This window comes from Tenrec ecaudatus, chromosome 16 (assembly GCF_050624435.1).
Source record: "Tenrec ecaudatus isolate mTenEca1 chromosome 16, mTenEca1.hap1, whole genome shotgun sequence".
Classification (NCBI taxonomy): domain Eukaryota; kingdom Metazoa; phylum Chordata; class Mammalia; order Afrosoricida; family Tenrecidae; genus Tenrec; species Tenrec ecaudatus.
The window spans coordinates 4,638,454-4,666,182 of NC_134545.1; the positions used below are offsets into that span (position 1 = coordinate 4,638,454).

Below are 27,729 nucleotides of genomic sequence, written 5' to 3' on the forward strand. Positions count from 1 at the left end.
CCCTGCAGAGCCAGGATGCAGCCGACACCCAGCTGGGCAGCGGGACCCACACCTGCTTCCAGCCCTACCTCTCCTGTTTCCTGACACCTCCCTGGGGAGGGACCTGGCTGAGGGCAGGGTGAGACTGGGCCAGGGCTGCAGTCCCCCGTGCTCTCGAGCTGCTTGGCTGCCCCCTGCCCGCCTGAACCCGGGCTGGGAATGCCTCTGGCTGAACGCAGTCCCTCGAGAGCCTCTGCAGGGGCGGGGCTGGGGACCTGACCTGAAAGATCCAAGAAGTCAGCCTGGCACCCATGCCGGGCTGGCCCAGTCCTATTTCTCTGCGGGACCCTGGCTATGAGGGGTGGGTGGGCAAAGGGCTCAGTGGCTATTCCCGCCCAGAGTCCAGCCCTGGACTCGGCCAATCACCATTGGGCCATGGGAGTCTTTCCCGGGTCTGTGACCTGCTGCACCCTACCTCCCTCAGCAGGTCACCAAAGCCCACGAGCCCACCCGGGAGGACACAGCTCCTGCAAAGCCTGGTCCCCCTGCCCCGCAGCCCACCCCACACCTGCAGCCAGACAGCGATGCCCCCCAGCCGCCTGGCAGCAGCCCTCAGGGCAAGAGCAGGAGCCCCACAGCACCACCTGCCGAGAAGGAGGGTGAGCAGGGGCTGCTGGCGGGTGGGGGAGCTGGAGTGCAGAGAGGTGACCTCCTGAGAACGCAGCACCAAAGGGGGTGGGAGCTTGCCTCTTCCCCTTCCCCCGTGTGCTGGCCTCCCTCATGAGAGCCCCTCTGGGGAGCACGGGGAGGCTGGCTGCGGGGGGCTGTGGTGCCCACACTCTGCTCCCTGGGCTGCAGTCAGGGAGTCGGCCAGTTGCTGGGCTTTGCCCTAGGCAGCTATGCAGCCGCAACACACGTTACATCAATACCTGATGCAGCTCAAGGTCAGGAGCTGCTTCCAGTTTCCCAGACTCCTCTCTGCCCAGCCCCGCTGGGCCCAGGACACGCCAAGCCAGCGTCCCTGAGAGGCAGGCACCCTTCCAGATGGGCCTGGCACACGGCTGGCACTGTTGGCAGGGTGGGGATCTGTGCCCCTGAGCAGCATGGCCCTGGCCTCGGCTGGCTGTCCTATAGCACAGGCCTGGCATTGGCCCTCCCTCTGCCCCCTCCCAGGCCCAGTTGCCAGCAGCCATCTCAGTCACCCCACCGGGGTCAGTGACCTCAAGCTTAGGAAGCTGGCTGGCCCTCAGCCAGAGACCATGCCCGCCTGTCATAGGACAAAGGGCAGAGCTGCCCGCGAGGAGGAAGGCATGCTTCCCACAAGTGCCCAGCCCTGCCCACCCTCATCTGACTGCCAGCCAAGGGGCTGGGGCAGGCTCGCAGTGACTGGGGACACAGTGGAGGTTGGCATAGCAGGCCTGGGCTATCAGGCCATTATTGAGGAACAGAGCAGGAGCCCCTCACCAGGTGGGGACAGCATGGAGAGGTGGATCCTGAGGCACAGCCAGGGTCCCTGCGGATGGTCCGGCAAGAGGAGCTCGGGACGGGCGGAGTGAAGGGACACAGACCACCCCCGGAGGCCGGCACGGTTTGGGGAGTTGGGTGTCGGGAAGCCTCGCTGGTTCCAAGCAGGGCCACCCTCAGGGAGCCAGCCAGGTGCCTGTGCCAGGTCTGCCAGGACAGGTCTCGGCACAGCTGCAGTTCTCCTTTCCGCTCTGATCCCGGCCAGGGGTGCAGCTGCACTGGCAGGGGGCGCCTGTGGGTCCCCCGGGGCTGAGCTGGTGGGCAGTGGTGTCGGGCCTGGCAGGCCTCCTGGGGTTGGCTTCTTCACCAGGGTTGGTAGGACGTGATAGGCGCCCAGCCCACACTGGGGCAGTCAGGCACAGGCCCTCGGGGTGACCTGCACCCCACCTGCCTGTGTGCAGTGGGCAGTGCCGGGTCGTGAGGCTGGCGGGGCCTGACGGCCTGCCTGTGTTCACAGCAGAGAAGCCTGTTTTCTTCCCGACCTTTGCGGCCGAGGGCCAGAAGCTGCCCTTGGAGCCCTCCTGCTGGGCGCCGGGTCTGCCCTTCCCTGTGCCCCCTCGAGAGGTGATCAAGGTGTCCCCTCATGCCCCGGATCCCTCAGCCTTCTCCTATGCCCCGCCTGGTGAGTCTCCTTGGTGCTTGGTGTCCACAGGGCTGAGAGGGTGGACGGTGCAGGTTGCCCCCCAACCCCCGACCCAACCAGCATGGGGATCGGGCAGCATGGAGCCACAGGTGGGCTGGGTAGGGCAGGGCTGGAGGTGCCCGGACTCTACCAGTGAAGGCCTTTCAAAGTAGAGCCGGTTGGGGGTGGGGTGGAAAGGCAGGCAGCCATGGAGCCACAGGGTCGGTGCAAACACCCAAGGGCGGCGAAGCTTGAGAAACCGGACCTGCCACTGGGAGGAAGCGACCAGGTGACCCTGGACACTGGCCAGGGAGAAGCTGTCCTCAGGGCAGTGGACAGTGGGGGCTGGGCTGCTGCTCGGGTGTGGGGCTCCCAGGGCTAGAGAGGGAGCGGAGGGCGTACACCCCAGCCCTTGATTGATGCTCCAGGCTTTGCCCACAGGTCACCCGCTGCCCCTGGGCCTCCATGACAGTGCCAGGCCCGTGCTGCCTCGCCCACCCACCATCTCCAACCCACCCCCCCTCATCTCCTCCACCAAGCACCCCAGCCTCCTCGAGAGGCCCCTGGGGGCTGTTTCCCAGGTGAGACCGGGCAGTTTTGTAGCCAGCGCTAACTGCTCCCCATCTTGGGGTGCGGTCTTCCAATGGGGGTGGGGTCTGCACTGCCCTGGGCACCCCGAGACCTGTGTGGCTGGGCGCAGTGACTTGTGTGGTCTCAGACTGAGCCCTGGCCAAGGCCTTGGCCTGGTGGGTGGGGAACAGGTTGTCTGCCTGAGTCCCTATACCACCAGGTGATGGTCCCCACAGCACAGGTGACAGGCCTTGAGGACCCAGGAGAAGAGTGGGCTGGTTTCTGGGGTCCCGTGGTAGGAGGGGTGGTCAGCCCGGAGTCTCTGTCCGGATGGGGGGTGTCTGGGTGCCCTGATAACCCGAGGCCCCTGTCACGCAGGGCATGTCGGTCCAGCTCCACGTCCCCTACTCAGAGCACGCCAAGGCACCCGTAGGACCCGTCACCATGGGCCTGCCCCTGACCATGGACCCCAAGAAGCTGGGTAAGGGTCCGGGTCCCCTGGGCTTCTGAATCTGATGTTGCCCTGTCGGGGAGTGTGGTCTGGGGAGGGACAATGCTGTCACAGTCCGTCCTGCCTCACCCTCTCGCCTCATCCCCTCCCTCCCCAGTGCCCTTCAGTGGTGTAAAGCAGGAACAACTGTCCCCCCGGGGCCAGGCTGGGCCACCCGAGAGCCTTGGGGTGCCCACGGCCCAGGAGACGTCTGTGCTGCGAGGTGAGGCCAGGGGACCGAACAGTGCCGGCCTTGGCGGGGAGTCGGGGGCGGGCACCAGCTCAGTCCCACTTCCCGTCTCCCAGGCACGTCTCTGGGCTCGGCTCCGGGTGGCAGCATCAACAAGGCACTGCTCAGCACACGGGCGCCGGTGGACAGCCCCGTCAGCTACCGGGGCTCCATCACTCACGTAAGGGGGGCCTCTTCCTGGGAGAGGGGGGGTCACCTGCATTAATGCTTGGGGCACCGCAATTCAGTGCCTGACCACTGCACACAAGCTCCTTGGTTGGCACCTGCAGATCCCACGTGGCTGGCAGGGCTACGTCCTGCGAGCTTGCTGGGATGGAAAGCACAGTGCCTCTGTAGCGGTGGGTCAGTGTTTAGAGCTAGTTTAGGAGTTTGCTCTGAACAGTTTGCTCTGACCTGGGGGTGTGTTTCTCCATGTGTCTGGTGGGGGGAGAGCCAGCTTTCTGGAAGCTGGCGTGAAGCCCTCTGCCTTCAGCGTTGTGTGGGCTTGCTGACCGGGCAGGCGACACAGCAGTGCGGTCTGAGCCCTGCACTCCTTTCTGGGGAGATGCCCCAGGCAGATAGCTCCCCCTTCTCCATGGCCCTCAACTCAGTCATTGCCCTCCCAAACCCCGGGGACACTTGCTGGCTAAGGTGCGGTGATGGCTGGCCCAGCCCCACTGCGCGAGGCCCATGTTGACTGTGGAGAGCCTCTCTCTGCCTGCCCCGAGGGCCAGCCCAGGGGGGGACCAGGACGCAGAGCAGAGCAGACTGCCTGGTGCCATGGGGGCTTCTGCTTGCGTCATCCGAGGGCGGGACACGTGCGTGTGGGGGGGGGGAAGTTGGGGGGATGTCCTGTTACTGCTTGTGTTTCAATCTGGGGGACCCGCCTTCCTCATGAGGGTCTGCGTGTGTGTCCCTGTGAACACGTGTGTGTCCCTGTGAACACGTGTGTGTCCCTGTGAACACATGTGTGTGTGTGGGCTGGGTTGTCCCTGCAGCCGCAGCCACCTGTGGGCGTTCCCCCCTACTCCCCGCAGGGCACACCGGCTGACGTCCTGTACAAGGGGACCATCACCAGGGTCGTCGGCGAGGACAGCCCTAGCCGCCTGGACCGGAGCCGGGAGGACGGGCTGCCCAAGGGCCATGTGATCTACGAGGGCAAGAAGGGCCACGTGCTGTCCTACGAGGGTGAGTGGGCCCCCTCGGCCGCTGTCTCTGGAGGACAGACCAGCTGCGACCATGCCACCCACGGGGGCCGCTCCCCCCGATCTGCTTGGCATGACTCTTCCACAGACACCCCAAGCCAGCTGACAGCAGCCCCTGCCTCCTGGCCAAGCGTCTAGGAAGGCCAGCCTGAGGCGCCTGTGTCCCTGCAGCCGGGTGGCATCAGCTAGCATAGGGTTTCTTCCCGGGGTGCCAATGCGAGAATTGGAGGTTAGTGATGCCCAGTGACCCTCCCTCTCCCCAGCCCTTCAAGGGAGGACGAGGAGGGCGTCTGGAGGGAGCAGACAGGAGCGGCTTCAGCAGGTCACACCTGGCCCTCTGCCTGCTTCAGACCACCAGGCCTCCCCAGGAGGTGCACTGGGGAACGGGGAGAGGCTGGCTGACGTCGAGGGGGATGAGGCTTGGACACCAGGCCATCTGGGAGCTCCGGTTCAGTCTTGGCTGGCCTGAGCTGCCTGATGTGTGGCCGCCAGGGCGTGTCCCCAAGCCTCGGTTTACCATTTCCAACGTGCTCGCTCTGGGGGCCCGGTGCCGGGGCAGCATCAGAGAGCGGGGATGTTCTTAACCAAACAGAAGCAAATATAGGACGGGTCGGCACGTCTGTGAGGCCCCCCACCCCCAGTTAGCTGCAGTCTCCCAGGGCTCCGCTCCGGGAGCTCATCTGGAAGGTTCTAGAACTGCAGCTGGAGCGCCCGAAGGCCAGCAGCATGTCACCTCTGGGTAGTGCGGAGGCACGTCACCTCGGCCCCCTTGATAGGAGGGGAGGGTCCTCCTTTCTCACTGCTGTGCCCAGGCCCATGCCCCCGGCTGGCCCTCACCCTGCTCCTTCCTTCTGCGTGCAGGGGGCATGTCTGTGTCCCAGTGCCCCAAGGAGGACAGCAGGGGCAGCTCTGGGCCCACCCACGAGATGGCTGCCCCCAAGCGCACCTACGACATGATGGAGGGGCGGACCGGCCGCACCATCTCCGCCACCGGCATCGAAGGTGGGGCCACAGGCCGGTGGGTGGGGCGGGGAATATTTGTCTTATGGCCCCCCCTGGGTGGCCCCTCCACCCTCGCTCTGCCCAGTCGGTATCACCCACCCTAGGGGTGGGGGCCAGAATGTGTTGGTCTGCCCCCCCACCAGGTCTCATGGGCCGTGCCATCCCGCCGGAGCGCCACAGCCCCCACCACCTCAAAGAGCAGCACCATATCCGCGGCTCCATCACGCAAGGTAACCCTGCACGTGACAGACACCTCCCCACTCACTTCAGACCCAGACGCAAGTGGGTAGGTGGGGCACGGCCGGTCCTGGCTTGCTGGGAGCACACAGCTGCTGTCGGGGCCAGGACTCCTGTCCCACATCTGCTATGTGCCTGGTGCTGGAGTGGGTCTGGGGTCCATCTGTCCTGTCCTCAGTGGGCCCCCATCTGGGCTCCTGGGTTGGGTGGGTGAGGAGGCTCAGGGCGACCCTCCTCCCCCCGCAGGCATCCCACGCTCCTACGTGGAGGCCCAGGAGGACTACCTGCGACGCGAGGCCAAGCTGCTGAAGCGTGAGGGCACGCCACCCCCACCCCCGCGGGACCTGCCCGAGGCCTACAAGGCCCGGCCCCTGGACACGCTGGGTCCGCTGAAGCTGAAGGCCGCCCATGAGGGGCTGGTGGCCACCGTGAAGGAGGCGGGCCGGTCCATCCACGAGATTCCCCGGGAGGAGCTGCGGCACACGCCCGAGCTGCCCCTGGCGCCCAGGACCCTCAAAGAGGGCTCCATCACCCAGGTACGGCCCTCGTGGCTTGTTCCGGGGGGACCCGGGCTCAGGCGCTCCAAGAACGGGGGACTGGGTGGGGGGCTCCCTCTCTTTCTGTCCCTGTCCCTGGAGAGAGAGACCCAGAGAGGTATAGCTGCTTTCCTGAGGCCACACAGCTTGTAGCTGGGGGTCAGGAATCTCCAGCTGCACCACAATTGGCAGCGTGGCCTCAGCAGCTACCCTCCCCCCACCCCAAGTCCTTAGTTTCCCTGCCTGAAGAATGGGTAACGGGTTCCAGGCCTCAAGCTGCCCACCTGGAAGTCACCATACCTGTGTCCAAGGAGGGTTGGCCCCCAGCTTCCTGTGCGCTCGGTAGCCGAGCCCTGTGAGCCCTGGGGAGGCTGTGAGGGGTGCAGGCTCACGTCCCCCATCCTCCAGGGCACCCCGCTCAAGTATGACAGTGGCAGCGGCGGCGCCCCTGCACCCAGCTCCAAGAAACACGATGTGCGCTCACTCATCGGCAGCCCAGGGCGGCCCTTCCCACCCGCGCCCCCGCTGGATGTGATGGTGGACGCCCGGGCCCTGGAGCGAGCCTGCTACGAAGAGAGCCTGAAGGGCCGTGCGGGAGCCGGCACGGGGGGCTCCGTCCCGCGGGGCACCCCGGTCATCCTGCCAGAGCTGGGCAAGCCTGGCCGCAGCCCCCTGGCCTACGAGGATCACAGCGGGTCCTTCTCTGGCCACCTGCCCCGGGGCTCACCTGTGACCACGAGGGAGCCCACACCACGCCTGCAGGAGGGTGAGGGACGCCCCACCCCAGGATCCTGAGCCCATCCCCTTGAGAGTGGGAAGACGCTCCTCTCCCGTGGCCAGGCTCCACCCTTCCTTCCCTGCTCATCCCCCCTAACAGCCCCCAGCTCCCTCTCCGGGTCTTGTCACATGCTGCCCCTACACCCAAAATGCCCCCTGCCTGTCGAGTGGGTGTCCACGCAGCCCTGGGTCCTCCTCATGGGCATGCCAGCTCCTTAGAGGCCTTTGTCCTCGCCACACCCTGGTGGCACTCACACACCTGTCCACATGGGCAGCCCTAGCCACCAGAAAGGCACTGGACCACGCAGGAAGGACGGGAACAGCCAACAAGCGGTGTCATTTCTGACATCAGAGACACACACACACACACACACCCCACACACACCCCCCTTTCACCTGACTCCCCCAACACACGCACGCATGCTGGAAGGGTTAGTGTTAGGGCCGAAGAGCCCCTGTGGGTGTGAGCCGCCTGCCTACCCCAGCACTTAGTTGCATGCACCACCAGGACTGAGCTGACGGGCAGGAGGTGCTAAACGAAGGGACGGAGCAGCCAGGGAGGTGATGAGAGCTGAGTGGACGCAGGAGTGGGCAAGGCCACAACCTGCCCTCCTCCCCCACCCCAGCTCTGGTCTCTCAGCTTCAGAGGGCCAGGGCCGGCCACGCCAAGTCCCAATGCTGCCCCTGGCCCCACAGGTAGCCTCTCATCCAGCAAGGCGAGCCAGGACCGGAAGCTGACGTCCACACCGCGGGAGGTCGCCAAGTCCCCGCACAGCACCCTGCCAGAGCACCATCCCCACCCCCTGTCCCCCTACGAGCACCTGCTCCGGGGCGTGAGTGGCGTGGACCTCTATCGTGGGCATATCCCGCTGGCCTTCGACCCCACCGCCATACCCCGTGGTCTCCCCCTGGACGCAGGTGACTGACTCCCAGGGGGCAGGGGGAGCTGGGCCTAGACCCTGGGGGAATAGTAGTTCAGAGATAGGAAGATGCCCTGCCCTCTCCAGTGGGTCATGTCCACGTGATGGCATGTGAGCATGGCCAAGAGCTTGGGGCAGAGCAGCCCGCGCGCGTGTGTGGTCTGGGCCTGGGCGTCCTCAGGAGGGGTGCCCGTCAGGCCCCGGGTGTGGTTTTGTGCCCGTTTTCAGGGGAGCACCAGGCAAGGGCAGGGTCACAGGGCTGGGTGGCCAGACTGACCCTGTTCCACTCTGCTCCCCCGGCAGCTGCCGCCTACTACCTGCCCCGGCACCTGGCCCCCAACCCCACCTACCCGCACCTCTACCCCCCGTACCTCATCCGTGGCTACCCGGACACGGCAGCCCTGGAGAACCGGCAGACCATCATCAACGACTACATCACCTCTCAGCAGATGCACCACAACACCGCCGCCTCCGCCATGGCCCAGCGCGCCGACATGCTGCGCGGCCTCTCACCCCGCGAGTCCTCGCTGGCCCTCAGCTATGCCGCCGGCCCGAGAGGTGGGTGGGCAGGCTCACGGGGGAGGGCAGCCCAGCCTCCTGGCGGTATGGGGGGGAAGAGTATGCGCCGGGCTGGGCTCCGTGGCAGTGCATCTGGTGTTTGTTCGCTTTGGCTACGTTTTCTTGGATTGGGGATTCTTGGCCACTTAAAACGGAAAGATCCGAACGGGCCGTTGACCCGAGGGCTGTCCCTGTGACAGCTCTGGCCCTCGGGAGCCACATCCCACAGTGGGGAGAGCACCCACTGCAGGCTCTGGGATGACCCCTGGGGTCGTGGCTGCAGTGTGGAAGATTTTAATTGCCAGGGGGTGCAGACACCTGTTTTTCTTCCTAAAAGCGGGTGGGGGCCTATGATCTGAGTTCCCGGCGTGAGGCAGGCCCATGGAAAGGCCACATCACGTGAGAATTCAGACGAGGGCGCCAGTAGAGGGGGCCGAAGGGAGAGGCACGGCCTCGCCCCCCAGACCTGTGCTGTAGCAGGGGCGGGCAGTGACTGCAGCCTCCCGTCCCCCCAGGCATCATCGACCTGTCCCAAGTGCCACACCTGCCTGTGCTGGTGCCACCAGCCCCGGGCACACCCGCCACTGCCATGGACCGCCTGGCCTACCTCCCGCCTGCACCCCAGACCTTCAGCCGGCACAGCAGCTCCCCGCTGTCCCCAGGTAGGCCCGCCCCCCACGGTCACGCAGCGCGGGGAAACATCGGCGGCGGGTGTCTGGGGACTCAGCCTCGGCCTCTCTGGCTCCCAGGGGGCCCCACCCACTTGTCCAAGCCAACTGTGACGTCCTCGTCGGAGCGGGAGCGAGAGCGGGAACAATCCATCCTTGCAGCCGCCCCGACAGTGGAGCATGCGCCCATCTGGAGACCTGGTAAGGGCCAGGGACTGCCCCAACCCGCCACCCGACTCCTGTTCGGAGCCACGAGCGCTGACCCCACGCCTGTTGCAGGGACTGAGCAGAGCAGTGGGGGCAGCAGCAGCCGCCCCGCCTCCCACCCCCACGGCCACCAGCACTCGCCCATCTCCCCGCGGACCCAGGATGCCATCCAGCAGCGGCCCAGCGTGCTGCACAACACGGGCATGAAGGGCGTCGTCACCGCATTGGAGCCAGGCACGCCCACAGTCTTGAGGTGGGCCAGGTTGGCACCTGGCGGGACCCGCGGGGAGGGTATGGATGAGTGGGCACAGAGGTGAGCAGGTGAAGTGGGGCTGTCGGGGAGGGCAGGTGGGTGATCAGGTTAGATGGGTGTGTGGGGAACAGGTAGGCAATCGGGTTTGATAGCTGGGTTGTTGAGTAGTAGGTGACAGGTAGACAGGTGGGTGGTGGGCAGATAAACAGGGCCTCTTTCCCCATGTCTGAACGTCAGGTGAGACAAGCAGGCATTGGGGTCAGAGGTGGCGTGTGTGGGTTGTGGCAGCAGGCACTGCTGCTTTGGGCTGCCGCCTGGGCATGAGGCACTGAGGGCAGGTGGGTGGCATTCAGGCGAGACCATGTCCTCAGGCTCTCCGGTCACTGGGCTGATATGGGGGTGCTTCTGCATGGCCGGCAGGGTCCATGACAGTGGTGAGCATGGTTGTGCCACTCTGGCTGGTCGGGCAGCCCGACCTGCAGCCAGCTGTGGCCCGAGAGAGGCTCAGAATAGAGTGGGGGTATGGCCCCGCCCGTGGCTCCCACAGCCGCCCCTCTCCCCACCAGGTCCACCTCCACGTCCTCACCCGTCCGCCCCACCGCCACTTTCCCGCCCAGCGCACACTGCCCACTGGGCAGCAGTCTTGACAGCGTCTACCCCACGCTCGGGGAACCCACTCTTCTGGCCAAGGAGACGTCGCGCACTGCCCGGCCCGACAGGCCTCGTGGGGACACCGGCCACCCCTTCCTCGCCAAGCCCCCGGCCCGCACCGCCCTCGAGCCCGCTTCCTCCCCTGGCAAGGGCTCCGAGGCCCGGCCCCTGGCACCCCCTGGCCCCAGCCACGCGGCCATCACCCGCACCCCGGCCAAGAGCCTCGGCGCTCACCACGCCAGCCTGGAGCAGCCGGCGCTGCCCGCCACGGCCGCAGAAAAGACTCAAAGTAAACCCCTTTCCATCCAGGAGCTGGAGCTCCGTTCTCTGGGTAAGACCACCCTGACAGCGGCCACCTTCATAGACGCGATTATCATGCGTCAAATTGCTCAGGACCAGGGGCCGCGAGAAGGAGGCTCCCTGGCCGCCGTCTCCCCCCACGACGACGGTAAGACTTCCGGCCGCGCCCATGGCCTCAGAGATAGACCTCGCTTCTTATCTCCCCGTTTTCCGTTAGCCCCGGTGTTTGGTTGCACGCTGAGGCCGCCGCCCGCCCGCCCGCCTGCCCGCCCGCCGGGCCTCATCATTTGCACCTTGTTTTTTGACATGACTCTGCCGTGCCTTGGGTTCCTCTCCTGTGTCTGTTCTTTTCCGTTACTGAATGCGTCTGTGATTTTTGACGCCCACCGCCCACCCCTCCCTCTGCGCCTTCCTTCATGGGGGCGGGGCTGCCTGCCACTGTGTGCCCACCAGCTCTGGGCGGAGGAATTGAGGCACAGGGTGTGGGGGGGAAGGGGGAGGAGCCCTGGGAGAACCTCCACCCCTCCTCCCTCCCTGTCAATCACCACGCCTTGGCGCCCCCCCCACCACCACTCTGCGAGTGTCCCCCCTCCTCGCTGTAGGTCTCTGGGAGAAGGCTTCCTTGTTCTTTGTTCCACGCCTCTTGGCTTCTCCTCCCTCCCACACATCCTGTCCTTCATCTCTGGCGCCACCCCTCACCTGCCTCCCCCCCCCCCCTGCGCCTCCCCTCCCCCCTGTGCCCCACCCAATGTGAAGAGGAGGCCCCAAGACCCACCTGGCCTTGACGGAGCCTGCGCCCCCATGCAGGTTACCATGGCGGCGGCTGCAGCCCCGGGGGGGTCGAGCCTGTTAGCCCTGGGAGCCCCCCGGGCCTGGCTCAGGACAAGGGGCTCCCCAAACACCTCGAGGGGGCTGACAAGAGCCACGTGGATGGGGATGTGCGGCACAAGCAGCCAGGTGGGCCTGGGTGGGGACAGCCGCGTCCCTGCTGTGCACGGGGGAGTCCAGCGACGGACCCACACCTGACCCACCTGCCCCCAGGTCCCGGGAAGCTCAGCAGCGAGGCAGCTCACCTCCCGCACCTGCGGCCGCTGCCCGAGAGCCAGCCCTCGCCCAGCCCACTGCTCCAGGCCGCCCCAGGGGTCAAAGGCCACCAACGAGTGGTCACCCTGGCCCAGCACATCAGTGTGAGTACCTCCTCCCCCACGTGAACCTGCAGGTGGACTGAGTCAGCCCGGGACCCCCCAGTTCCCAGTCCTCTGTAGTCCGAGCACTGGCTGGTGCCTAACCCGTCCTCTCCCTCCCCCAGGAGGTCATCACGCAGGACTACACGCGACACCACCCCCAGCAGCTCAGCACCCCACTCTCTGCTCCCCTCTACTCCTTCCCCGGAGCCAGCTGCCCTGTCCTTGACCTCCGCCGAGCCCCCAGCGACCTCTACCTCCCACCCCCCGACCATGGTGCCCCTGCTCGGGGCTCCCCGCACAGTGAGGGGGGCAAGAGGTGAGCAGGGTCCTGCCTTCCAGTACCAGGGCCAAGCGTGGCTCCCAGAGCGACCCAACACTTTCTGGGGGGTAGGGGTGGGGGGTTGTCCCACACATCTGCGCCCCTGCTCAGGGGATGAAACTACAGAGCAGCCCACACCCCCATGTACGCACACATTTGGCCCTGTGGGGGGCGGGTGGCAGTGGGTCAGGGTCAGGTCCCCTTTGCTCCTGAACGCCCCCACTTGGTGGCAGTGGGTTCTGGAGTATTTTCTCACATCCACACATCAGTACATATAAATGCACACTCACATAGACGTGCGTTCTCTGCAGTCACACACGTGTACCTGTGTGCCCTCCCGCACACATATTACCACGTGTCCACAAGTACATGTGCTCTGGTATAGACAAGCATTCTCTGCAGTCACACGCACACGTATGTACCTGCGTGCCCTGCCCCACATGTACGTACCACATGTCCACAAACACATGCCATGGGAGTCATTCCATGAGGACACACAGCCACAGCCCAAGGACATTCATACACTCATGGATGCATGCGCGTCGTCAGTCCACACGTATGGACACACATGCATACACCCACGTGAGCGCGTGTGCTCCCTCAATAGTCACACCCACACATGCATACACTTCACGCACACATGCCCAGGGTGGCCGGGGCTGGTGGCTCCTGACCGGCACATGGATGCTGTGTACAAGGCCGGAGAGCATGTGGGTGGGCTGTGGCTGGAGTGTGCTGGGAGGGCTATCAAGGATGGAGCGCTGACCAGCAGCGACCACACACACACCCCCATCCCCCATTTGCACCCAGGTCTCCAGAGCCCAGCAAGACCTCGGCCCTGGGCAGCAGTGAAGATGGAATTGAGCCTGTGTCCCCACCGGAGGGCATGGCTGAGCCTGGGCATCCCCGGGGAGCCGTGTACCCGCTGTTGTACCGCGACAGCGAGCAGGCAGAGCCCAGGTACCCCAGCCCCTCTGCCCTGGCTCCCCACAGCACGGGCTCACGCCATAGGCTGACCATGGCCTGCAGTGCCCTGGGCCCATCTCTGGCCAGCTCCTAGTGCCAGAGCGGCTGAAAAGTGACATGGGGGCCGAGGGCTGGAGGAGGAAGCGTGGTGCTCGCTGCAGAGAGGCAGTGACAGGCGAGAGACTTTTGGTTCTCTGCCGAGAAGGCCAGCAGGGGCTGAGTGGCCCGTCACCGAGGGCATGCAAGTTCAGTGACCGCGACAGGTTGACCTGGGTGCCTGCTTCTCCCAACAGAATGGGCTCCAAGTCTCCGGGCCACACCAGCCAGCCACCGGCCTTCTTCAGCAAGCTGACCGAGAGCAACTCTGCCATGGTCCGCTCCAAGAACCAGGAGATCAGCAAGAAGCTCAACAGCCACAACCGCAGTGAGGCCGATTACAGTAAGGCGGCCGCCCCGGGGGAGGTGGCCGTCGGCAGGGACCAGGACTGGTCAGGCCCGTGTGAGGCACTGCTGTCTGCTTGGGCTCCCCAGGGCAGGGGCCGAGCCTGGCTTGTGTGTCCTCAGCGACAGACGGGCTTCTGAGTATGTGACAGGCCCGACCTAGATAATGGGGCACCAGGCCTGCACCCCAAAGACCTGAGCTCTCATCCCTATGTTGTCTCCAGGCATCAGCCAGCCAGGCACAGAGATCTTCAACATGCCAGCCATCAGCGGATCAGGTAACCAAGGGCTGGGCAGGGGCGCTACCTGTTCCAGGCCACCCCTCAGTGCCATCTCCTCTCTACCTTGTGATCGGTCCGCTTGACAGCTGGCTCTGGTTTATTCTCCAATCCGTTTGCCTGTGGATGGTGCTGTGAACATGGGCTGTAGGGCTCACATACACCCCCCACATTTCCCTGGCCTCCGGGAGAGCCCCTCGTGGGCTGAGGTGCCTAGTGTGTGCATAATCCTGTCCTCTTTGGTGAAGGGGGGATGAGGGGTCTTACGGACCCTTTCAACACTGCTCCCACAGAGAAGCAAAAGGGGGGCGTCCTGCTCCTTATGTGATGGTGCTGTGGGGCAGTTCTGCTCTGTCCTTCCACGCCGTGAGGGGTCAGCGTGGACTCTCAAACCTCGGAGGGAAAGGCCTGGCAAGCTGTTTTCAAGACCGGGGCTCCGCAGAGCTCGGGGGACCACCCACAGAGGGCCCGAGTCGACCCCAGGTGCTACTCGCCCGTCTACCCACCCCTGCTGGAAGCCAGGCTTTTTCTGGACAGCCTGTATGGTTGGTCAGACGTGGCAGAGACGCAGCCGGGGAGGCTGGGAGGCAGGTGGGTTTGGAAGGACTCCCGACGGAAGGGAGTGCCCAGGCCGAGCGGTTGCTTCTGGCCACACGGCTGTGGGTCTGTGGGAGGGCCCTCATCTGTGCCCATGTGGGGCATAAACCTGGAGACAGAGTTGCCCCTGTGGGTTTGCAAGAGCCCCTGGCCCAACTTGGTTCTGGGCAGGCTGGGTCCTTCCCACTCAGCCCTCCCCTGCTTCCCCAGCCCCCCAACCCATCTGCATCCACAGCACCTTGGATACTGGTAGGGGGAAGGGAGAGCAGATGATGCCCCTCCCATGGGCTGACCTGGAACCACTCCCCACCTCCACCCCCCCCCCCCCCCCAGGCCTAGTGACTTGCAGGAGCCAGGCTGGGCAGGAGCCAACCAGCACCAACCTGGGCCTGGAGGCCATCATCCGGAAGGCTCTCATGGGTAAATATGAACAGTGGGACGACCACCCGCCGCTCGGCACCAGCGCTTTTAACCCTCTGACTGCCAGTGCCAGCCTGCCCGCCGTGCTCCCCATAACCACTGCTGACGGACGGAGCGACCACCCCCTCGCCTCGCCAGGTCTGCAGGCCGCCTGCCTCCGGGCTCCTCAACCCGCTTGTGGCTTTGCCGCCGCTGTGCCAACACCCCACCCCCCGCAGGCACTGCCGCTTCCCCCATGCCCGCCACTACCCACCCCCCACCCCACAGGTGCCCTGAGGGGCAGGGCAGTTGAATGGGGACGCAGGGCCTTGGGAGGTGTTCAGATGCCCACACTTGACCCACTGCGCGGACCCCGAGTCCAAGCCCTGGTCGTCCGGGCCTGGCTCACCTGTGCTGTCCTGCAGGGGGCGGCGGGAAGAGCAAGGTGTCAGGCAGACCCAGCAGTCGGAAAGCCAAGTCTCCGGCCCCAGGCCTGGCGTCTGGGGAGCGGCCACCCTCCGTGTCCTCTGTGCACTCCGAGGGGGACTGTAACCGCCGGACCCCGCTGACCAACCGCGTGTGGGAAGACAGGCCCTCGTCCGCAGGTGGGTGGCCTGCCCTAGTACCTGCTGGGGGTGTGGGGGGCACGCCTGGGGAGGCAGGTGGCCAAGCTCACAGCCGTCTCCCCGCAGGCTCCACGCCCTTCCCCTACAACCCCCTGATCATGCGGCTGCAGGCGGGCGTCATGGCCTCGCCCCCACCGCCCGGCCTCCCTGCAGGCAGCGGGCCCCTGGCTGGCCCCCACCACGCCTGGGACGAGGAGCCGAAGCCGCTGCTATGCTCGCAGTACGAGACGCTGTCGGACAGCGAGTGAGCAGCACCTCCCACTGCCGGCCGGCGCCCGGCTCAAGCCTTAACTCGGACTCCCGCCCGGGCCGGCCCTGTGCAGACCTACTCAGGGCTGTGTTCACCTGGTGCTCGGGAGGGAGGGGCCCGCGGCAGCCACGCGGCCAGGGACCCGGAGCAGGACGACCACGCACCTCCCCGGCCACTGCCTTCCCCCCCCCCACGCATTTGGAACCAAAGTCTAAACAGCTAGCAGCACCCGTCCCTCCCGCTTAGTGCTCTGGACAGACGGACACGGCCCTGTCCAGCCCCTGAGACCGCTGGGCGCGCCGAGCACTGGGGCCGGCAGGCAGGTGGACACGAGGTCTTGGTTTACAGGGTATATTTTTGATACCTTCAGGGGATGAATTCAGATGTTTTACGCGAGCAAGGACTGACCCAGTATTAACGCCGCTGTGCTCGGCCTCAGCTGACCGTCGGGCGCTGCCCGCGACGCAGGATGGAGGGCGGGCTCCAGCCACGGGCCCACCCGCCCCTCCCCCTCGGGCAGAAAGAACCTGGCGCAGGTTCCGTCATTTACACACGTTCTGATTAAAAGCGAGTAATACCGGAGCCGAGGCGAGTTCTTTACCCGGGAGCGGGCTGGGAGGTGGGGGCACAGGTCCCTGCTCACCACCCCTGCCAAGTCCTAGAAAGGCGGGACCTGGGATCAGCAGAGCCCCCGCTGACAGTTCACAAGTTTTATTAAGACAACCAGGTAGGGGGAAGCCCCTTGGCCCCGGGGATTCCCGGGGTGGCCACATGGTGGCCGACCGAGGTCACGCGAGTCCTGGTCCCGAGGGCGCTGTGTGGACAGAGTGGCCGAAGACGGGGTGAGGGGGTAGTGCTGGCTCCATCCTGCACGCACCCCCACACCGGGCTGCCCCACCAGGCCCTCGCTGCCGGCGTCCGGCCCGTCAGAGCCCCCCGGGGGCCGGGCCCTCGCCCTGCGCCAGCTGGATGCTGGCGGCGAACCTGCGGCTGGGCCGGCCCAGGCTGCAGTGCAGGGTGGTGCGGAAGGAGTTGCGGGCGCGCTTGGGGAAGATGATGGTGGTGCTCTCGAAGTGCAGGGCCCGCGGGCGCGGCTCCAGGGTCAGCTGGCTGCGGTAGCTGCGCCACGTGCAGTTGGGGGCGGCCACGACGGTCTCGCTGTACGCCGTGACGGTGGGCACGGGCGCGTAGAAGACGTTGTCCCGGAAGTGCTTCTCCGAGGCGTACTTGACCTCCGAGTTGCAGCTGAGGACGGAGCGGGTGCAGAAGGGAGCCGGGCCCGGTCTTAGCAGGAGCCTCTGGCCCTTCGCAGCCCCGCGGCCAGGTGTCCCCCATTCTACGCATGGTGACCCCGTGGTGTGCCGCCCACTGCGCTCCCCTGGGCTGGTGCTGGAAGTAGGCTGCCAGCCTTTCTTCCTGGCCCCTCCTCCGCAGGCCCCGCAGAAGCCCACCCACCACGGGGGGCAGGCGCAGGCACTGGACACCCTGCCACCAGGTGATGCTGGCTCAGAGCAACGTGACGGGGCATCCTAAGAGGCGCAGCTTCTGCCCTTGGCAGTGCAGTTGGTGCTGACCCACAGTGTCCGGCCGGCCGGCCGAGGGGAGGGGAGGAGACGGGAGGAGCAGACGCAGGAGAGGAACGCCCAGCCGGCGTTGCCAAGACAACCGGCGACAAAATGAGTGGGGAGCGTGCCTGGCTCGGCCGTGAGAAGGGCAGGAGCGACAGGCGGAGGAAGCCCACTCTCCGAGCGTCCTGGTCTCCAGGTCTAAGGTGATGTCGATCACCTTTCCCAAAAAAGAACCCCTTCAGGGCCGACTTGACAGACAGCCTGAGTGTGGTTGGGGGAGCCCTTTCCAGGAGGGCTGGGGCTGGTCCCGCTAGTGAACATGCAACACGAAGCCCCCGAGCCCTGCTGCCCTGGAGGGCAGGTCCCTGCGTGGTCCCACGCACACTGAGGACAGGCGGAGGGGCTGGGGGGCTCACTGTGGAGAAGAGGCCTGGACCACTGAGTTGTACATCCCAAACGGTGTGAAGCCAGGTTTCTGGCTACTGACGTTGGACTCTTCCCTAAGGATTACATGTCTGCCCCCACTTGGGAAAGAGGCTCCTGCACCTGCGGCTTCTCAGTGCTCCACGTGTTGGTCTCCCACTGGAGACCCTGTCCTGTGCAGGGCTGCCTCTGGAGACTGCCTGCAGGTGCCTGTCATCACCGGTCCGGGCAGCTCAGGGCCTAGCCCACCGAGCCACTAGGCTCCATGGCTCACTCACCCACTGCCTGTTCAAGAGACGTGGAGTCTTCCAGCTCAGAGCCACGCTGCAGACGTGGGAGCAGGAAGCGGCCTGGCCTTGCGCGTGGCCAGCTGCACTGCAGTGCGCTTGCTAAGAACCGAGTGCAGCTGTGAGGAGCGTGGTGCTGGAGCTCCTCACTAGCTCTGAACGGCCTGCTGTCAGTCTCGGGGGCCCCTTCCCCTCTTGGGTGTTGGACAGGCTGGGTCTCAGCACCGTGTTGCCAGCGCACACCTGTGCCACACAGCGTGTTTGAGGGCCAGCTGGCTGAGGAGGCGGCAGCCAGGCCTTCCTCCGAGCCCCCTCTGGGTGGGCTCAGCCCTGGAACCTCACGGTGAGCACCCTCGGGGCCATTGGAACACCGAGGGGTGCTGGATGCTGCACCACCAGGAGAAAGGGAGCCGCCAAGCTGGCGAGAAGGAGCAGGCAGGCAGGGTTTGCAGCCATGCAGGCAGGGGCTCACCCACTCACCGGATCTCATGCGGGGGCTCCGGGTCCAGCTCAATGCTCTCCCCAAAGAACACGGGCAGCATCCTGGGCCTGGTCTCCGGCGCCGGTGGGGTTCGGGGGAGGCGGTGCGACTGCGGGGAGAGCCAGAGACTGCCTCTGTTGGGGGCAGAGACTGCTGTGCCCCAGCCCCGGGATTAGGTAGTGGCCTAGACCCTGGCGCAGGGTTCTGGAGATCTGGCTCCAGCAAACTGATCCCTGGGGAGAGGCAGAGGCAACTCCAGGGAGTGAGTGAGAGGCCTGGTGACACCAGGAGAGGCCGGTGGCCCTAGCTTTGCCCATCTATGACACACCCTTCCCTGATGGGCAGCATTGGGCCAGGGATGGGCACGTGGCCCCCACTCCCAGCTTGAGGAAAATACAACTGGAGCTCCGGGTCCAACAGAAGGTACGAGACAGAGTCTTGCCCACTGTAGCTGGAACACCTGGATTGAGCTGTGCCTGAAGCCCGCACAGAAGTCCTAGGCTACCAGACCAGAAAGTTCGTGTAGCTAATAACACATGCAGCTCTACCAACCCACCAGAGTGGCTTTCACCGTGGTCCCTTGTTCCCCCGACAGCCATGGACCACCATTCCTAGCTGTCATCCTGCAGGGGCACGGGGCGGGGGGTGTCTGAGGCCCGACCCCCAACTTAAGGTGCACATCCTCGCATCCCCACCCAGCCCATTAACCTGGTCGGCCCCTAGCCAGTTCCACAGACCCAGGCCCTCTCCCACCCTGCCCTGTGCTCCTTCCTGACAGATCCCACGAGGGTCCATTAGGGACCCTCCTGGACAGGCCTGGTGGTGGGCAGTGAAGCAGGGGCCACCGTAGGGAGCGAGGTGTTGGACGCGGGACCAGAGGAGGCAGATAGGGATGGACAAGCAGTATGGGGACCCTGCCCTCCAAGGTCTCCCCCTTGCAAGGCCAGAGGAGAGGGGAGACTGGGAGGAGGGGTGGCTGCAGCAACACCACCAGGTACAGCACAACAGCCCCCACGTGCGAGGTCACCAGTCCACACCTAGCAGAGGCTAACCCTGGGGTTCAGACAGAGGTGGGCTGGACACTGCCCAGCAGAAGAGGCTGAGCAGAAACAGCACAAGGGCCGGCGGGTGGGTGGACCCTGTGAACTGACCGATCTCAGCTGTTGGGAGCACTGTCTTCCCGGGCAGCGGCCTCCCAGTCAGTGACTGGCAGTGTGGCTAGCCCCTGCTGTCATCCACCAGGTGGGGGCCATTTTTGACTTTGCATCGCCCCCCACCCTCTCTGCCCCAGCTGTCCCCCTGGGCCTGCAGGAACGCCTTCCAGGACCTGTCACCCTGAATACAGACACCTCCTAGGTCAACAGGGACCCCACCCCCACAGTCAGGTGTCCCCCTAACCCCAACCCTAGGACCCATAGTAGGTGCCCTGATGACGCAGTTTACTTTTTACCTTCTCTCGTTTTTTTCTCTTTCTTTTCAAATTGTTTCTCTTTTATGTCTTTCCTTCGTTGTTTGTTTTTCATTCTCTCTTCTTCTTTTCAGTTATCTATTTTTCCCCGGTTGTCGCATGCCCTCCCCCCCACACACACACACACATACACTTTGTTATTGTTTGGAGGCATCTCAGCTTCTGCAACCCCACCCACTGGGCCAGGGCCACTATCTGCTCTCGTAACACCCAATCACTGATACTTAGCAGCCAACGCCCGCCCAACCCACCTTCCGCTGCATGGCACTCGGCAAACAGAATTGTGCTCACGCCCACGGGGAGGTCAGCCATGGTTTCTGAGGACACGCCAATAGAAATCAAAGATAGCTGCACCCCACCACCACCTCTCAGACCACAGGCAGGATTGGTTCGCACAGGAAGTAAGGTGGTCGTGTGGGCCACAAGCAAGTGACCAGCATGCAGAGCCAGAACACCTTCCTGAGGTATCAAGGGACACCTATCCGAATTCAAAAGGATGATATTTAGCCCCATCCCAAACAAATGTCATGCAATAACTAGAAAGCTGCAGAGGCAATCAAGGGGGGGAGTAACCTTTGTAACAATTCAGGAAAACTGCAAGAACTGACCAAAAAAAAAAAATAGCATTTAGAAAGAGCAAACCGTGATGGTGAGATCTCAGCCACTGGCACTGTGGCGTGAGACCGCGGGAGCAGACGGAGCCCAGGGGGACAGGATGTGAGAACAACTGCCAAGTGAGGCTCCCCGTGAATGAGTCAAACAGGTAGCAAGGAAGCACAGAGTTGTAAACGGGGGGCAGGGGGAGGGAATTCATAAACTGCAGGGTGACCTCAAAATGTGAACATTCTCATCAAAATTGAAAAGAAAATTACAAAAACAGCAGCAAAGAAGAAAGTGAGAAAACCAACAATGAACTCAGCATAGAAGAGTGTGGAACAGCGGGACCAGCACGGACCCCGGAACACAGCATGATGACGGCAATAAATCCATACCTGTCGGTAATTGCACCACACATGTATCGGTGAAGTGCACCAGCCCAGAGAAGCCGACGGGAGAAGAAACCCATCAATATGTTGTCCACAAAATGTGTAGACCCAGGCAAAAATAGATTAAGAATCCCAAGGGGTGTGAGTGGGGGTGTTTACAAGCTAATGATTTACAAGTCAAAGAACAGGCATGACTAATTCCTGATAAGTACATGGTAAGGCAAATAACAGCCTAAGAGGTAAGAAAGGATCCTGTGTCGTGAGTAAAGGGCCAACTGAACGAAGAGACGTGGTCATGAGTATCGAACTCAAAGTAGAGAACTACGCTAGGCGGCCGGTCGGGCAGACGCTCGACAAAGACGGATGGAGAGCACCACACAGCAAGACTATGCCCTGCTCGTGGAGGGAACGGTGGCAAACTGGAAATACTACCCAAAGTAACGTGTAGCTACTGCAACCCCAAGCCAGGTTGCAGCAACATTGCTTTAAGGAGATGGGGTGGGGGGATGGTTAACTTTATCAGCTAAGCAAAGCACTACTCAAGAAGAAGGACAAAGTAGGAGACCATGCCCTGATCTCAAGACCCACTACACAGCCACGGTGGGCAACACAGCCTGGTATAGCAGACACATGGACCGTGGAACGGCATTGAGAACCCAAGAGTAGATCCGTCTGCCTGCACACAGCTGACCTTCAACAAAGGACCGAAAGACAAGAAGCGGGGAAGCGGCAGTTTTTCACAAATGGCAAAACTGCATGTCTACTTATGCATCTGGTTCCTGGATCAGGGACCTAAACATTAAACCTAGAACCAGGGGCAGACTTACACTGGCATCAATGTACTATCAAATGTAAATGGAACAGACAACTGTGACCGATGACACTGGACTGATCTCAGCAACAACACAATCCAATCTAAAAATGGGCGGAGGACATGAGCAGACCACCAACGAAGACTTCCAGGTGGACGCGCTCGGGAAGAAACACTCCAGGTGATTGGCCGTTGAAGAGACATAAGTCAAAACATGAGTTATCAACTCCCCCCCCCCATGAAGAGCTAAGTTAAAACAAGACCCAGCAATATGGAAACACAAGTGCTTGAGGGGGTGAAGAGACGACCCCTCATCCAGAGCCAGGAGGACTGAAGTGGGGTCCCTTCAGTTGAGAATGGCAATGCCATGTGACCCAGCACCGCCCCCTGTGGGTCCGACCGAGGGCATCTGTCGCAGTGTGTTAACCTGTGGACCTGGCAGAACACACCAGCAAAGCCTCCTGCCCATACCAACTCGCTGAGCGTATGTGCTGGGGGGGTCTGAGCGCCAGAACTGTAGTCTCAGGGACACCAAGCTCAAAGGGCCTAACAGCCCCCAAAGGTCATGTTCTACATCCTAAGTCTGAGTACCAAGCCCTACTCTTCTGTGGCAAGGGCCCCAGACCCCCGTTCCAGCCCAGGAAGGGACGGCCAACGATGCCTCTGCCCTCAGTGACTCTCAGATTCGGGAAGTAAACACACAAGGTTTGGGGTGTGCCCTTTGGCCTCCCTGCTGGAGAGAGGACACTCCAGGAAGCTCAGAGCATGAGGTGACCGTGACTTCCAACATTGTCCAGGCCAGGGCCCCAGGCAATCGGAAACCCCATGCTAGGCTTGGGGACCGCTATCAGGCCCCTGTACTCGGTGGTCACGGGGCTCTAGTGTAACTTCCTGGTAGTGGTGGCACTGGGGTGCACACCAGGGTCCTCACACCGCTCTTGACCATGGCTGAGAAGACAGAAGGAACCAAAGAAGTTAAGGGCCAATAATTCTTGGCCGCCTCGGCAAACCCCGGAGTCACTTGGGGCCCATCATTCCGCGTGGGCCAACAGGACGTGCAAGTCCGGTCCCCAACGCAGTGAGGCTGCAGGTGAGCCCGGGCTCGGAGCAACTCCCTGGGCACAGTCAGACACCCAGAAAGCTGAGTCCCCAGGAGCAGAGGGAGTCGCTTCCCAGGGTAAGGTCTCGGGGGTGGGGGGACACTGCAGGGTTCCCTACAGTTAGAAAGTGCAGCAGCCCCAAAGCCCACCTGCATGACCACAGCCCTGCCTTCCAACCTCACGGGAGCCCTGCATACCAATGCTTTGAGGGGCAAAATGGCAGATCCTGCCCACACAAGTGTCCTGCCATCGGTGTTCCCTGGCTGCCCATTGCTCCCAGGGGACGAGTCAGGGCCAAAGCCCTTCGGTTACCTTTGCACGCTGCTACGGGTCCATGCAGAGCTTCAGCCACCGGCGGACCGCCCAGGAGGAAGCACACTGGCTTGCTCTCCTCCCAGCTCCGACTCCAGGCCACCATGGCCCCTCCCACCTGGGCAGGACACACCTGTCTCCTTTCCACCTGAGCCCACCCAGGTACCCTGGAGCCCGGAAGTGCAGTGGGCCAGCCCCAGTCTCCTTACTACTCCACCTACCCAGCTCTCTGGGCCCATTCACAGACACCTCACCCCGCTTCCCAATCCCCCTTCCTCCGCCTGGACTTTGCCAATGCAAACCAGAGGCAGAGAAGCTGGGGAGCCTTTCGGGGGAGCTGAAGGAAGGGGCAAAGACTGCCTGCCCTGCCCTGCTAAGCGCCAATCCACCAGGAGTCTTGTAACCCGGGGGCAGTACAGCGTGCCTACCCTCAGGAATTCTCAACGTGCCATATGCGTGTACAGCGGCAGGAGTGACCAGTGCTGCCCCAAATGCCAGCCCTGGTATCCCCAAGGCGGACAGGGCTAGTTCCCCTCTCACCCCGAAGGTGGCATGCCTTCTGCCCGGGGTGCCCAAGCCACCTGTCTCTTCACCTACAGGTCCCTGCACTCTGCCCCCTCACAGCCACCCCGCCCCCGGCTCAGATGAACTGTGGGGTACAGGCAGCAGATAGGTCCCCTTAGAATCACCTGGTCACCCTGCTCCCTCACCATGGACGCCCCCAGCCCCCAAAGGCCACTGTCTGCCTCTCGATCAAGTATCCGAATGGGGTTTCCAATGTGGCGGTGGTTGCGGGAAAGGGGCAGGAATTTCAGGGTCATTCTTTTAAAAGAACGGTTACAAAATCAAACCCACTGCCACGGGATCCGTTCAGACTCAGGGACCCTACAGTGTGGGGCAGAGCCAGTCCCCAGGGCTCCGACTCTCCTGCAGTGTGGCCAGTAGGTAGGTCCAAACCACCTGCTGGGCCAAACCCCTGCGCCTCAGCAATTCCAGCTGTAGGTCACGGGAAATGGCCTTAGGGTTTCTGAGCCCGGGCATCGTGCACCTTTTGGGAGCAGATGGCCTCTGAGTCCCCCCCCCCCCCAATCCCTCCAGGCAGCTCAACGCCTAACCCGCAGTGCTGTCAGGGCTCCTAAACATGACTTTGGAAGACCAAAGGGGCTTTGCCTCAGCTTGGCCCCCAAGCCTTGCCCCCAGGGCATGATGATCAGTGCGCACAGGCTCCAGGTATTCAGTTGGTTTGGGGGTACGTAGTAGGGGCGTCCTGCCTCTGCGCCAAGGTGGGGTCGAGAGCCATGTCCGTAGCCCAGCAGGCCCCCAACAGCTTCCATGTCTTGGAGGAGCCTCGGCTCTGCCCAGACCAATGGGTCCTTGACTGGAAGGCAAGTCCAGGCTCTTAAAACCAAGTGGGAGTGGGGCTAGTGGTAGGAGACCAAGCTGCAGTTGGAGAGGACACCCGTCTCTGGGCGATGGGCACCCACCCTGCAGGACTGCCGGGGACTGGGAAAGCAGGTGCTGGCAGTAGGGCAGAGGTGGCACCCAGTGCCCAGCTGCAGACTGGACAGGGACAGGTGACACAGCAGTATTCGGGGTGGCGTGGTGGTAGGCACCCCACCCTGATGCATGGGCTCTTGGGGGGATGCCCTGGTTTCATCTGATTCTGGAGGGCTGCAGCAAAGGCAGCAGGCGGGTGACGGGGCATGAAGCGGTGAGAAGGTGGCCTTTGGCAACCGCTGCCTCCTTTCCTGATGAGAGCAGTATCTTCCACGCGCCTCCCCCTCCCCCCACAGGGTCTCATTTCCTTAGTTAGAAAAAACAGCCGTTGATTAGCTACCTGGAAGACCAGGTGCCATTCTGACACCCCCTGTGGAGGAGGACTGAGCCAGGTAGTCCCAAGGTTTTGCTGTGGCCCGGGGCTAAGTGTACAGGGCACATCCAGGTTCTGTCTGACGGGGTACCGGGAGCATGCTCCTCACTCCCTCCCCTGGGCTCCCCACCCCAGTCCACTCGCCCTTCAGGTCTGGGGTCCTCGGTGGCTCTGAAGAGCACGCTCCTCTTGGGTGTTACCGCCATGTAACAGGCCTGCAGCGGTCGGGCTGGGCCCCAGTGGCGCAGCGGGTTAAGCACTGGGCTAATTGAACTGCCTTTGGGAGAAAGAGGCTTCCACCGGCTTCCTTCAGGATGTGTGGGCTCAGGAACCCTGGGGCATAGCTCTGCTTTGCACACACCGGGCTCGCTGTCAGTCCTGATGGCACCCGACCTGATGGCAGGGTGTGGTCTGTGGACAGAAGGTGACCCTGAGGTTTTGGTTCAGTTCCGGCCTCCGGGTTCTACCAGTTTCTCTTGGCCCAGGCTGGTCTTCTTCATGATTTTGAATTTTGTTCCACATCCTTTTCTCCCGCCCTGTCCAGGATCGCCAGCCGCAGCAGTGTCAGCCGGGCAGCATCCAGGACCCCTGGTCTCAGAGGGGGCCTGGGAGTCTGTGGTTCACACAGTCCCTGAGTCCCCGGGACTAGTCGTTCCCCTATATTTTCAAGTGGTGGGATCATCAGAAACAGGTCACCAGGCCTTTCCTCTGAGATTCCGCCAACCCTTTGGGGACACCACCTGTGAGGGGTGGGGCTATGAAGAGCAAGTGGGGATGTGGGCCGAGCGCCTGTGTGCACTCCAAGCTCCACAATATCCCAGCTAGGTGTCGTCAGGCCAGTGAAGCACCCTCTCTGTGCCTCAGGTGCAGCCACAGCGCAGACTGGAAGTGGGTCTGTGAACACCAAGTGAGTGGAATTAGTCTGCATGGCCGAATGCTTGCGCTTTTCCTGAACCAAGCTCTTACCACAGGGTGGGGGTAGGGGAGCTTGGGGCCGACTGGGGCCCCAAGTTTGCCCTCCAACCAAAGGCAAATATCAGAGGTGAGGTTCCCTGGCTGGCCTCGGGTTAGCAAGAGAGGAGCAAAGACAACCAGATCGCAAGCAAGCCCAGGGAGCTGGGCACACCTTGTGGCCGGGGAGACCCAGCCCTGCAGAGAGAACACCCTCCCTCCCCTCCCCTCCCTCCTCAGGGGCCTCCTGGATCAGCCAGGCATCAAAGGGGGCTGGCTCCCTGGCCCTGTTCTCAGAACGGTTCCCATCAGGGCGGGCAGGGCCGGGTAAATGCACTGGGTCTGTGGCCATGCTGGCCACTCCTCCCCCACCAACCCCGCTCTGGCCCTGGCCCCAGTCCCCACCGGAGCATGCCCCACCGCTGGACATCAAGTCCAGTGCAGACCAAACCTGGAGACCACGGCTGCGGCCTCCCTCCTTCCCTCCCACCCCCGCCCCCGGCCCAGGCACCGCCTAGGTTCCACGTCAGCACCCCTCTCCAGCCCGCGAAGGAAGGGGTTTACCGAAAAAAGGAGCGGAAGGCGCTTAAGTTGGCAGCACTGAGGACAGTAAAAGGAGGTGGGGGGTGAGCAAAGCTGGGGGGCGAGGGGGGTATAAGTGCCGGGGACACATGGCCGCAGGCTTCCTTAAAGTCACACACTATTCTCGGCCCCCTCTCTTTGGCTGACAACAATCACGCCCCCTGAAGAGAGTCCTAGGGTCAGGCTGAACCACGTCAGGGCGCCCCCACCCCCACATGCATATCGGGTCCCCCCACCTGAGGAGTATGGTGTCACCAGGCCATTCCTGGACCCGGGCGACCAGCCCTGCCTTCCTAGGCCAGGCGTCCGGGCGGGCGAGGGGGCGGGAGGACCCCCACCCGGGGGCCAGGGCCCGGGTGCGCGCAGGCGCCGTCCTTACCGCTCTGGGCTCGCCCGCCGCCGGGGGCTCCGCGGAGAGGCCGGGCACCGGGCAGTAGAAGGGCGGGCTGGGGCTGGGGCTGGGGGGCAGCCCGGAGTCGGGGCTGTCCAGCAGGCCCTCTCGGCTCTGCTGCTGGAGGCGCTCCTCCATGCCCTGCAGATGCAGGTGGCCCACCATGTCTGGGCGCGGGCGCGGCCCGGGCTGCTCGGTCCCGGCGCTCCGGGTGCCTGGCTCGGGCCGCGCCGCCGGGCGGGCGCGCAGGGCTCGGCGCCGGCTCCGCGCACAGCCCCGGCTCGCGGGCTCCGGGCTGCGCTGCCTCCCCGCACCGGCCCGCCCGCACCGCCTTTTCTAGGCGCCGCCCCGCCCCTTCCCGGCCGGCCCGCCAGGCGCTGCAGACCCCACCCGCCAGGCAGCAAAGAGTTCTTTATGGGGCACCCGCCACCCCCTGCAGCGGCGCCAGGGGGACACCTACGGCCCCGGGCCATGTCGGCAAGGGCACAATCACACTGCCTGCTGGAGGTGGCCCGGTGGTGTGCACACGCTCCTGTTCCGTCTGAACCAAAGCATCTTTACTGAGCCGTCAGCATCGCAGCTGCTGCAACTGCCGTGGGAGGGAGGATGGGATGCGGCTTCAGTGCTGGGGAAGCGGGGGCTTCCAGACCTGATACTTGGCGGCCTTGGTCAACACCCCAGAGCCCCCTGCCCACCCTAGGGCTGGTT

At 63.8% G+C, this 27,729-nt stretch overlaps 2 protein-coding genes across 22 annotated transcripts in view; one reads left to right on the forward strand and one right to left on the reverse strand.

Moving 5' to 3' along the window:
• NCOR2 (nuclear receptor corepressor 2) overlaps window positions 1-16,373 on the forward strand; it is a 130,583-nt gene extending 114,210 nt beyond the window's left edge. For 9 of the 21 annotated variants that reach the window (XM_075533620.1, XM_075533623.1, XM_075533619.1 and 6 more), the window contains 26 exons: window positions 464-638; window positions 1,961-2,125; window positions 2,567-2,706; window positions 3,074-3,176; window positions 3,304-3,408; window positions 3,492-3,595; window positions 4,452-4,602; window positions 5,481-5,621; window positions 5,765-5,851; window positions 6,105-6,394; window positions 6,803-7,160; window positions 7,868-8,089; window positions 8,395-8,649; window positions 9,165-9,311; window positions 9,399-9,518; window positions 9,597-9,786; window positions 10,344-10,876; window positions 11,536-11,685; window positions 11,770-11,915; window positions 12,038-12,231; window positions 13,045-13,194; window positions 13,494-13,639; window positions 13,866-13,919; window positions 14,850-15,074; window positions 15,341-15,520; window positions 15,608-16,373. In XM_075533620.1, the coding sequence (XP_075389735.1) occupies window positions 464-638; window positions 1,961-2,125; window positions 2,567-2,706; window positions 3,074-3,176; window positions 3,304-3,408; window positions 3,492-3,595; window positions 4,452-4,602; window positions 5,481-5,621; window positions 5,765-5,851; window positions 6,105-6,394; window positions 6,803-7,160; window positions 7,868-8,089; window positions 8,395-8,649; window positions 9,165-9,311; window positions 9,399-9,518; window positions 9,597-9,786; window positions 10,344-10,876; window positions 11,536-11,685; window positions 11,770-11,915; window positions 12,038-12,231; window positions 13,045-13,194; window positions 13,494-13,639; window positions 13,866-13,919; window positions 14,850-15,074; window positions 15,341-15,520; window positions 15,608-15,789 (4,713 nt within the window). In that variant the 3' untranslated portion in view covers window positions 15,790-16,373. The remainder of the gene's footprint in view (window positions 1-463; window positions 639-1,960; window positions 2,126-2,566; window positions 2,707-3,073; window positions 3,177-3,303; window positions 3,409-3,491; window positions 3,596-4,451; window positions 4,603-5,480; window positions 5,622-5,764; window positions 5,852-6,104; window positions 6,395-6,802; window positions 7,161-7,867; window positions 8,090-8,394; window positions 8,650-9,164; window positions 9,312-9,398; window positions 9,519-9,596; window positions 9,787-10,343; window positions 10,877-11,535; window positions 11,686-11,769; window positions 11,916-12,037; window positions 12,232-13,044; window positions 13,195-13,493; window positions 13,640-13,865; window positions 13,920-14,849; window positions 15,075-15,340; window positions 15,521-15,607) is intronic. The other 12 variants (XM_075533632.1, XM_075533635.1, XM_075533638.1 and 9 more) reach the window with 9 other exon arrangements.
• Window positions 16,374-16,379: 6 nt separating this feature from the next.
• Window positions 16,380-27,294, reverse strand: RFLNA (refilin A). The gene is made up of 3 exons (XM_075533640.1): window positions 27,010-27,294; window positions 18,550-18,659; window positions 16,380-17,036 (listed from the first exon to the last, which is right to left on the reverse strand). Exons 1-3 carry the CDS (start codon window positions 27,184-27,186, stop codon window positions 16,718-16,720), a joined length of 606 nt encoding a protein of 201 aa, XP_075389755.1. The 5' UTR covers window positions 27,187-27,294; the 3' UTR covers window positions 16,380-16,717.
• Between the last annotated feature and the right edge of the window lie 435 nt (window positions 27,295-27,729).